The 11,390-nt window shown below is 36.4% G+C and overlaps 1 protein-coding gene across 3 annotated transcripts in view; it reads right to left on the bottom strand.

The window, feature by feature from the left end:
- Positions 1–2,648: 2,648 nt before the first annotated feature.
- The window catches only part of ATP6V1A (ATPase H+ transporting V1 subunit A), a 57,923-nt gene continuing 49,181 nt past the window's right edge, over positions 2,649–11,390 (bottom strand). For all 3 annotated transcript variants that reach the window (XM_040484538.1, XM_040484537.1, XM_040484536.1), the window contains 3 exons: positions 10,108–10,202; positions 8,121–8,292; positions 2,649–5,001 (listed from right to left, as the gene is read on the bottom strand). In XM_040484538.1, coding sequence (XP_040340472.1) covers positions 4,909–5,001; positions 8,121–8,292; positions 10,108–10,202 — 360 coding nt within the window. In that variant the 3' untranslated portion in view covers positions 2,649–4,908. The remainder of the gene's footprint in view (positions 5,002–8,120; positions 8,293–10,107; positions 10,203–11,390) is intronic.

Below are 11,390 nucleotides of genomic sequence, written 5' to 3'. Positions count from 1 at the left end.
AAACTCACTAACACTTGTATTCTCTGTTCTTTCCATTTTAGTCCTTTGGGTGGGTATGAAATGGTATCACATTGTAATTTTAATTGACATTTCTCTGGTGACGAGAAGCTAGGCATCTTTTTCATGTATCAATGCACCATTAAGTGAGGTGCTTGTTCAAGTCTTTTACCCATTTATCTATTAAGATCTGTCACTTTTTTTTTTTTTTTTTTTTGTAGCTCTTTATGTATTCTGGATACAAGCCCTTTGGAAAATATGTCATTGTTTATTCTTGTTCCTCCACACTACGATGACTTCTTACAATTTTGATTAAAATGGTTATATATTTCTAGGGGCGCCTGGGTGGCTCAGTCAGTTAAGCGTCCGACTTCAGCTCAGGTCACGATCTCGCGGTCCGTGAGTTCGAGCCCCGCGTCAGGCTTTGGGCTGATGGCTCAGAGCCTGGAGCCTCCTTCCGATTCTGTGTCTTCCTTTCCTCTCTCTCTGCCCCTCCCCCGTTCATGCTCTGTCTCTCTCTGTCCCAAAAATAAATAAACGTTAAAAAAAAAAAAATTAAAAAAAATAAAATGGTTATCTATTTCTAGACTCACCTCTCTAAACTCTGGCTCAAACTCTAACAGTTTCTCAGTCACATTTTCCTTTTTAAATAAGTGAGTCACCACACTGTCTATGACCACCTTGTTTGGCCAGTCATTTCTCCCTACTTTTCTTCTGGTTTATCTGTCTTTATGGCTCACATTTATTCATACCAACTTCCTGGTTCTGAATGAGACATACATACATAAGGAAATATATATACAGTATGATTTAGTGTAGACACTAAAAATCAGGAGGCCTGAATTTTATTAAGTAGCAGTGTGACATTGGGCAAACCAGTTAACCTCTCTGGACTTCAATTTGCTCTTTTGTATTAATGAGAGGGTTGGAATAAATGACCAACATCCTCATTAATGCAAGAAGCTGCTTTAAACCCCACATCTATTTATAACCATACTTGGTTTGTATACTATTTTCTCTTTAAAAAAAACTCTTCAAATACAGAGGCAGAATGTAGTGTGGTGATTAAGAGTATGCTCTCTGGAATCAGGCTGCCTGGATTCAAAGTGTGTCTAGATCCTTTTATTGGGTGCTTCTTTATTTTGCAGAACAATGGCTTTTCAGTGACTTATTGAATGATCTTTTTCACCCTGGGTTCTTAAGAAGCCTGAAGCAGTTGCTAGCAGTGTCCATCTAAATCTCCTTGGCCATGACTACCATTTTGGTGCACACCAGCCCAACCTCCCCTAACTACCTGCACCCAATCTCTTTGCAGGGGTTTCTGTGGCCACCAGTGCCTGATCTACCTACTTGCAAGTGCTGGGCATTAACTCTCCCAGTCTTTGTGGGAACAGCCTTCACTGGAAGACTGACAGGAGCTGGCTATCAATCAATGACTGATGAAAGTCCCCCAGTTCTTTTGTACCACAGGTGGGATACCTGAGGTGCATATACTTCGGTTGTTCCCAGAATTCCCCAGGAGCATTATGCTTAATATTCTGAAGTGTTGACTTGCTTGATAATGAATTTTTATTGGCTTCTTTCAATTTTGTCTGAATTCTCTCCTCGCCTACTGGTGTGTCCTGAGATCCCATCCCAAATAAAACTCCCTGCACTCAAGCACTTGTCTCAGTCAACTTCTGGGGTAACACAAACGAAAGGGAGGCCCTTAAAACAACTTCAGTGGCATTTTATCACAGCTCATTTGGGAAAGTTGCTTTCCTTCTTTGTGCTCTTATATTGTAGCAATATATTAAAAGAATAACCCAAAGAGACTGGGATATTACCAAGTGGACTATAAATTATCCAAACATTCTATAATGAATATGCTTTCCTATGGATTTTTAAGTATTTCTCTAGATAAACTTGACACTTGATAGTAATACAGAGTTGTTCACTTCACACTGTTTCTTTACTCCCTTGGAAGTTGTTAAAAATACATTTAAAGAAATAAAATAGGAGTGCCTGGGTGGCTCAGTGGGTTAAGCATTCACTTTCAGCTCAGGTCATGATCTCACAGCTCGTGGGTTGAGCCCTGCATTGGGTTCTGTGCTGATAGCTCAAAGCCTGGAGCCTGCTTTGGATTTTGTGTCCCTCTCACTCTCTGCCCCTCCCCCACTCACGTTCTGTCTCTGTCAAATACAAACAAACATTACAAAAATTAAAAAAAATAAAGACATAAAATATGTCCCAGTAACATGCTGTTACATTGGATCTTAACTGATTTAGCTTGAAAAATCTATGAATGAATAACAAGGTTTTAGTCATTTGTCAAAAATAGAAATGAGTACGATTGATCTCCTTTAATTTGTAAGTGCATTTTTAGAAACGATTCACTTTTTCAACTTAAAGTAATATTCAGAATGGCATGCGATTCTGTGTACTACATTTCCAAATCATACTGGTTATGATTATAGGGCTTTTTATAGTGAGCTTTATATAGTCTATAGTGAGAGTCCCAACTCAATTTCATGATCTTAAGGAACAATCTATAAAGAAAGGGAGAAACAAAAAATTTAAAAGTTCACACTGAGAACAATAAAAAAAAAATACAAGGTGGTATGTTTTTTAGCAGATCCTGCCACACGCACACACACACACACGAAAAAATGTTAATTTAAATCCACTTTTTATTCTTTCATAGATTTTAACAATTATACACAACTTTTAACATAAAGATAGTGAAATCTCAAGGATAAGGAGGCAATATATATGGCCTCTTCTATTCGTTCTTCAGGATGGAAGGAAATTTCCAAAGGGTACAATGTGTGAGATTTAACACTGGAAAAATACATATGAAACTTGTTTAACTGGCTCCATTTAGGACCAGGCATAGCACAATAAATATAGAACTGCATCATCTTTTTAAAAGATTGTTGTAATTTTAACACGTTCTTACTAAAGAAATATGATCAGTGACCAATTTGAAGTTCTACAACATACAGATGAGGGGACACTTACAATGAGTATCAGAGCATCTTCTGTCTCTAGCATCTTCACACCCATACATCAGCATTCTTCAAAGGGAGTAAGAATTACATTGCAAACTCAGAATGACAAAAAAACAAACTTGGTCAAACTTTCTTCATCATATCACTCATTACTATCATAATCCTGGTTTGCTGGTAGATTTAAGGTAGGAATAGAACATTTTTGAAATCCTTTTCAATTCCACTGGTCTTCGGGCCTCTAGGTGGGAGGCCACATTGGAAGCAAACTGATTAAGCAGCACCATTAAGTCCACATCTTAACGAATCATTGCATAATTTTTATATTTTCCAATATTTGGAAAAGTTAAAAAAAAAAAAAAAGCTACATATGGAAGAATATCTATCCTGAACAGCAAGCCACTGTAAAAACATGCAGTCTGCAAGACTGAAACAAACCACTGCTGAATTCTCTACTTTCCTTGACGGACCAAAAGAAATACATGACCTAAAAATTTAAATAATAATATACTGAGGCATAAAATAAATACTTTATTTATGCTATTACATTTGGGTATTTGAGGTTGTTAGGCATGTTCACATGCCCTTTCCTCTTCCTAAAGAGGAAGCAATGGTGCCAGCACTATTGGTCAGAAAGAATTAATGAGAAACTGTTGCTCTCAGAGCTGTTCTGAAGTGTGCCTTACACAAAGACAGAAATTATTACTTTAAAACATATACTTAAAAGACAGGATGAAATTATCTTTTTTTCACATGACCCAGATTCTGTTATTCGCAGATAAAAGAATTAATTTCATCCTTATTAAACAGGATGAAAACTGCTATGCTATTGTTACAGATACTCTGAAAAGTCTTTTGAGCCAGTAAGCTGGCAAACTGGTTGTTCAAAAGTTCACTGAGCAAACAAACATGCAAACACATGACACACATCATTATCTTGTAAAAATGTAATGCCGCTCTGGCCCCAAGAATCACGACAGTCCAGCTGGTCCTTAATGGTGCAAACAGCCTTAACCACTACTGAATATCTTCTCTGTGGCATTTTACTGCCCATCACACTGCCACATGATTCTTAGAAGCTTCGGCTTCTAAGATGTTTGAGGAAAAGAAAAAGGGCACGAAGTGGATCAAGTTCCCCGTGATTGTTTTAAATGTGATTTTAAAAAGACTTTCCTAGTAATGTAGTAGGGTAGTCCTTGATACTGCATTTTTCATACTGAAATAAAATATGCTTTAACAAGATGATGTTTAAGTTTGACCACGTGGCTCCTTTTCCACTTTTTTAGAGGGTACTGATTCATATACTCTGCTGAGTCCCACAAATGCCTGTTTTAAAAACAGTAGAGTTCCCAACAGTTTCCTATAAACATTCCTGATTTATACTGGGGGAGGCAATGCATAATTGGAACATTAATCATTCATGGTTTTAAAAAAGTAATTATATCCTGCAAAGCAGCTACTTAGCAAAATGCTAAGCTGCAAATAACCTTACCACATAGATATTGAGTCATTTCACAAAGTACCTGTCAAAACATGTAGAAATCTGGCCTTCCGCTCCAGATCTATTGCAAAGAGAGTACATGCAATAGTCCCATTTACAATTTAATGGTGATGAGGCAAGGGCAAACCTAGGACAAGGAGGCATGTCACCCTACATATGAGTTTACAGTAGTGTAGCCATTATATATCATATTTACTACATTCACCATTCGGAGAAAGGATCAGGGAGGCCCTTCAAACACTGGAACAAAGGAATGTTTGTTTCATAGAAGACCCACCAGATAAACAGGGGAACAAGCGATAACACACATAGGCACTAGTCTCAAAGCTGCAACAAAGAAGCAAAGGGTTTGGAGATGAGAAATTTAGGAAACTATACACAGAGGAGAGACTGCTGAGGAAAAGAAGGAAAGAAATCACAGTTCTAATCTTCGAGGCTACGGAATGCGTTCTGCATGTCTTCAAGAAGTTGTGCGTAGTCAGCCTTGATCTTTGCTTCACCGTCTTTTACCGGATCCTGAAAAAAGACATTACAGAATTCAATTTACCTTTGGAAAAGAATTTTCAGAACAGGTAGTAAGTTATGTATGTTTAATATATTTTGAGTATTAGGTTAAGTGAGGTACACTGCTAAAACACAGGCAGGGGTCAAAATTATCCTTATTTTCCTATAAAAAGAGAAATGTATAAATGGAGTAATACTCCAACCTAACAGAAAGAAGACAAAATTTTGATTTTGTATTTTGCCTGCTAACTGTATTCAACGACCAATAGATGATTTATCCTCAACAATATGCAAAATATGGGAAAATTATGCAGTATCACACATTACATTCATTCTCTAGCATGTACAAGATAGTTGGAATTAATTTAGTCAAAACATAATTTACTGTTCAAGGTCTCATAGTATCACATTGCAACAAAGGAAGTAAAATTTCTAAAATAATCTTAAAATGTGTATTTTAAATCCTTATGGAAAACAACTTAATTGAGCAGTATGTATAAAAGAGGCTTTAATATATTTAAGCCCTGACTCAATCATTTCACTTCTGGGAAGCTATAACAGGAAAATACACAAAACCAACTACATAAACAAAGCTGTCCATACCAACAACTGGAAATTTCCTATATACCTAACAATAGGCAAATATTATTCTCCAGCCACAAAATAATGTTACAGAAGAATATTTAATGACATAAAAAATTATGGAGATATTAATTTGATACAATGTGCATGTAAATAGAAAAAAAGATATCACCTTGAATCACATGATCAGAAATCATCACTATATTATTTATCATTGCATATATATATATATATTTATAAATTTTTTTTTAAAGTTCACCTATTTATTTTGGGAGAGACAGAGAGAGCATGAGCAAGCAGGGGAAGGGCAGAGAGAGAGGTATAATCCCAAGCAGGCTCCATGTTGTCAGCGTGGAGCCTGACGTGGGGATTGAACCCACGAACTGTGAGATCATAACCTGAGCCGAGACGAAGAGTCAGCCGCTCAACAAACTGAGCCACCCAGGTGCCCCTTATCACATATATTTTTAATCCTCTTCCTATGAATGTATAATCCATTTATTTATTTAAAGTATAACTAATATACAGTGTTATATAAGTTTTAAATATACAATTATAGTGACTCAACACTTCTATACATTACTCAGTGCTCATCATAGTAGCAGTGTGTTCTTAATTCCCTTCACCTTCCTTTCACCCATTCCCCCAACCCATCTCTCCTCTGACAACCACCAGCCTATTCTCCACAGGAGTCTGTTTTTTGGTTTGCCTCTTTTTTCCTTTGTTTGTTTGCTGTGTTTCTTAAATTCCACATATGAGTGAAATCATATGGTATTTGCCTTCCTCTAAATGACTTACTTCACTTAGCATTATACTCTCTCAATCCATCCAGGTTACAATTGGCAACATTTCACCTTTTTATGGTTGATTAATATTCCACTATACATGTGTGAATGTGTCTGTGTATCACATTTTCTTTATCCATATGAATGTTTAATCTTTAAAAATAAAATTTGGATCAAATTACATATGGAATTTTTTTGCAACCTGATTTTTTTCACTCATTATACCATAAACATTTGCTCAGATCTTTGGATATTCTTTGAAAAAATGATATTGATGTCTTCATAATACTCTTGCTATAATGTACATGCCATAATGTACTGTTGATCCTGTTTACCCTTGAATGACATTTAAGAAGTTTAATAAACAATCTTTGGGGCGCCTGGGTGGCTCAGTTGGTTAAGTGTCCGACTTCGGCTCAGGTCATGATCTCATGGTTCGTGGGCTTGAGCCCTGCGTTGGGCTTTGTACTGACAGCTCAGAGCCTGCAGCCTGCTTCAGATTCTGTCTCCAGTTCTCTCTGCCCCTCCCCCGCTTCTGCTCTGTCTCTAAAATAAATGAACATTAAAAAAAAAGAACCTTTTACATACATTCATATCAAAAGTCTCTGATTAGGTGCACCTGGGTGGCTCAGTCAGTTAAGTGTCTGGCTTTTGATTTTGGCTCAGGTCATGATCTCATAGTTTGTGAGACAGAGCTCTGTTGGGCTCTGTGCTATCAGTGAGGAGCCTGGTTGGGATTCCCTCTCTCCCTCTTTCTCTGCCCCTCCCCGGCTTGTGTGCTCCCCTCTTTTGGGAGGCAGCTGGATGGCTCAGTCAGTTGAATGTCTGACTTGGCTTACTTAGGTCATGATCTCGTGGTTTGTGAGTTCGAGCCCCACATCAGGCTCACTGCTGTCGGTGTGGAGCCTGCTTCAGATCCTCTGTCCCCTCTCTGTGCCTTCCCCTGCTTTTGTTCTCCCCAAAATAAACAAACATTAAAAAAATTGTTTAAAAAAATGTTTTTTCTGATTATTGTATGTCAACTATACTTCATTTAAAAAGAAATCTAGTTATTGGGTCATATGTCTTGAATTGAAGCGACAGGACTCATAGAGTGTGAATTATTTTAAAATTCTTGTTACAGTGACTATTTTTACAGATTTACTTTCAACCTATAGTGTAAACAAACACTATATATATAACGCACTGCCACAGAATCGTTCTCAATTTCTCTAAAGGTGATTAGTAAATATACTTGGATGTCTTAATTTAGAAATAATTAAATACAACCCAACTGATCAAATATTTTAAAAACAATCTTACACATTTGGATTTCTACTAATAATCTCATTTAATTATCTATTTATGACTAGAGTAATTAAAAAAAAAAAAGAATCCACCTCAAAGTTAAAAATGATGCGTAACAGGATACTTAGAAGTAAACAGCAGAAGTCATTTCAGGTGAGCATGGGGGTAAATTGGTAATAGGTACTTGAGGTAAAGTAATTGCTGCCCAGCTATGATTTTAGCTCTAAACTGCCCGGCAGTTAAGACAAAAGGGAAAACGTGTCAGCATTTATTTTAGACATGACATACTATAACTTTTATCACTAGAATTCTTATTTGAACATAACTTTAAGGTCTGTTCTGGTCCTGAGCATGTATGAAAATGATAAACCCAAGTTTCACACATCAGGTCTGTGGAGAAATAGATTGTTTGTAAATAGTTAAATAATTCAAAAGAAACATTTCCTACTAAAAAAGTTAAGTAGAAACAAAATATACCTTGAATTTCATGGAGGAAAGTTTATAGAGGATCTCCCCCATGTGCTCACGGATAATGGACCATGTGATTTTATTGTCACTCTGTGCAGTGGTTTCAACAGCTCTACGGGCCATATCATAAAATGCAATCATGTTGGACAGCATCCCTACTGTCTTGTAGAATGGGCAGAACCTAGGGTAAAAATGAAAGCCAAAATAATTAACAAAATAAAATCCAAAGCAGGCTCATATTTCATCTACAAAATACCAGAGCATTAGCTTCTTTATTTAAATATGCAGACTACTTATATTTATCAGATAATAAGGAATGAAAAAAAAAGTGGTAAACACTAACAACTACGTATCCAGAGTTTTTGGGTAGAGATGGGATATGGAGTGAATGCATAAATGGAGATATATATTCATTTATTTATCTTAAGGTGATGTTCTTTTTTTATCTATTAAAATAACTAAAGATGGGGCGCCTGGGTGGCTCAGTTGGTTGAGCGTCCGACTTCAGCTCAGGTCATGATCTCACGGTTTGTGAGTTTAAGCTCCATGTCGGGCTCTGTGCTGGCAGCTCGGAGCCTGGAGCCTGCTTCAGATTCTGTGTCTCCTCCTTTCTCTGCCCCTCCCATGCTCATGCTCTGTCTCTCTCTGTCTCTCAATAATAAATGAATGTTAAAAAAAAATAAATAAATAACTAAAGGGGAAGAACAATTAAACAGTACTGCTATAATCTAATGACTGAGTACTGCTATAATCTAATCTCTGAGGGTCTGTTTTTATACAGTGCAGTTAAAGGAGTAACCCAAATGGTAAAATAACTGAGTTGCAAAGACTCCCTTGTGATAGTGGGGTGAAGGTTTAATGAATAATAGGAAAACAGAAAAATGTAATTTCCTAAAATGAACAGTAACCCCTTCCCCCATTAATGTGTTCATTTTCACTTACCCATACCTTTTAATAATGAGGACACACACATTAATACTCAACTTGGATCACATGCATTCTTATCAACTTCCTGACACATTCAAACACACTTGCATGCACAATTTCATGAACATTCTGTATTATGCTTTCCAAAGAATTTTCCCCTGGTTGAGTTATTTTTGTATGGGTGGCCAGAACTTAACTTCCTGATACAGATTTTTGAGATTTATGTTATCATATTTTCTGCTTGTCCTACATTCTCATAATCCTATTTGTTCAGTTCCTTCTTCAGTCCAACTATGATCTGAGGGAGAAAAGCTAGCCTATGATGAAAGGGCTCAATACTATCAAAGTTTAAAAGAAATAGGGACTTGGGCACCTGGGTGGCTCAGTTGGTTAAGAGTCTGACTTTGGCTCAGGTCATCATCTCACAGTTCATATGAGACCCGCGTCGGGCTCTGTGCTGACAGCTCAGAGCCTGGAGCCTGCTTCGGATTCTGTGTCTCCCTCTCTTTCTGCCCCTCCTCTGCTCACACTCTGTCTGTCTCTCTCTCTCAAAAATAAACAAACATTAAAAAATTAAAAAAAAATAAAAGAAAAGAAATGGAGACTTTAAATAAGCCACAGTAAATGCAGAGACAAATGGGACATCTAACAGAGACTGGCAGAAAGAAAGAGACTAAGTCTACTGGGAAATGAAGCACGAAAGTAGGACATACTTATTTAGGAAAAGAGTAGAAGAGGCATGGGCAGTTGTAAGGGGTATTGAGAAAAGCTTCTGAAGGAGGCAATGATCCCCTCATTCTGCACACTATGCCATAATCTAATCTACTTAAAGATGGCTGGGCAATGAGTGAAAATACTGTCATAACTGCACAAATAAGCAAAATCAAGACAAGGGTACATATTAGATCGTGAGATGTTTGCTATAACAATCCAAAGAACATAAATTGAGTCAGAGTTGCGTCTGCATTTGAAGAAAAAAAAAAAAGAATTCTAATGTGAAGGCAGCTCTTTCTTCAAAATCCAACAGAAAATCCTCAAATAAAAAAAGAAAATAATCAGGATAGGTTACCTGTCATAAGGAGTATACCCATTTTGTTGTAAGAAATCATCTTTGATAAGTTTTGCTACTTCCAGAGTGATTTTATCTGTTTCTGCTAGAGAAGCCTAAAAGAGAAAAAAATACATTTTTAAAAATTTACTTCCATGATGTGGGATCAGTGATTATAAGCAATTAAGCAAACAAAAACTATACAATCAATACACAATCACCTATCATTAATAAATTCACTTTATAACTGCTTGTTAATTTTTTTTTATTGTGGTAAAAACCATTTAAGATAAAAATTTCCATCTTAACCAGTTTTAAGTGTAGTTCAGTAATGTTAAGTATATTCACATTGTTGTGAAACAGATTACCATAACTGGTCATCTTGCAAATCTGAAACTCTACATCCATTAAATAGCAACTCTCCTTCTCCCCCTCTCCCAGACGCTGGTAACCACCATTCTACTTTCTGTTTCTATGAATGTGACTGCTTTAGACAAAATCATACAATATTTGTGTTTTTGTGACTACCTTATTTCACTTTACATAGTGTCCTCAAGGTTCATCCATTCTGTAGTTGTTAGAATTTTCCTTCCTTTTTAAGGCTGGATAATATTCCATTATATACATACATGCACCACATTTTGGTTATCCATTCATCAAAGGACAGTGGGTTGTTTCCACCCCTTAGCTATTGTGAATAGGTGCTACTATGAACATGGTATGTATACAAATAAATTAACTTTCTTCTTTTTTTTTGAAATACTTTCTTCCTCACATCCTGGCTTCCTAGCTTAATTATTTGAATTTTGAGCCTTAAGTTTGTTTCAAGATCTATACATTTCATAAACAGTTAATTTTTAAAAAACATTACATGGTGTTTACAACTATATAAATGCAAAGTATAGGAAGCATGTACTTATTTATGTCAGTGCTATTTTATTGGAATTGCTGTTAGAGCTTCTTTAAATATCACTGCCTCAAAAGCTTTAACTTTTACAATCACCCTAATTAGACTAACAGGTAAAAATTTCTTGGGAATTGTGGGAAAGGGACAGGCTCAGTAAGTTAACTATTTTTTTTTTTTTTTAATGACTGGAATGCAGCGCATTTTTAAAAAAATTTTATTTAAGTAATGTCTACATCCAACGTGGGCTCAAACTCTCGACTGAGATTAAGAGTCACATGTTCTTCTGACTGAGCCAGCCAGGTGTCCCTTAACTGTAGTCTTTTGTTATCTTTTTACAACTAAGATCCTGAGAGGTAAGGATCAGGTCTTGTTTCTTTTCTTTTTCCTGCTTTTTAAA

Source organism: Herpailurus yagouaroundi, unplaced genomic scaffold (genome assembly GCF_014898765.1).
Source record: "Herpailurus yagouaroundi ecotype Mexico unplaced genomic scaffold, PumYag 162, whole genome shotgun sequence".
Classification (NCBI taxonomy): Eukaryota; Metazoa; Chordata; class Mammalia; order Carnivora; family Felidae; genus Herpailurus; species Herpailurus yagouaroundi.
This window is presented reverse-complemented; position numbering and strand designations above follow the sequence as displayed.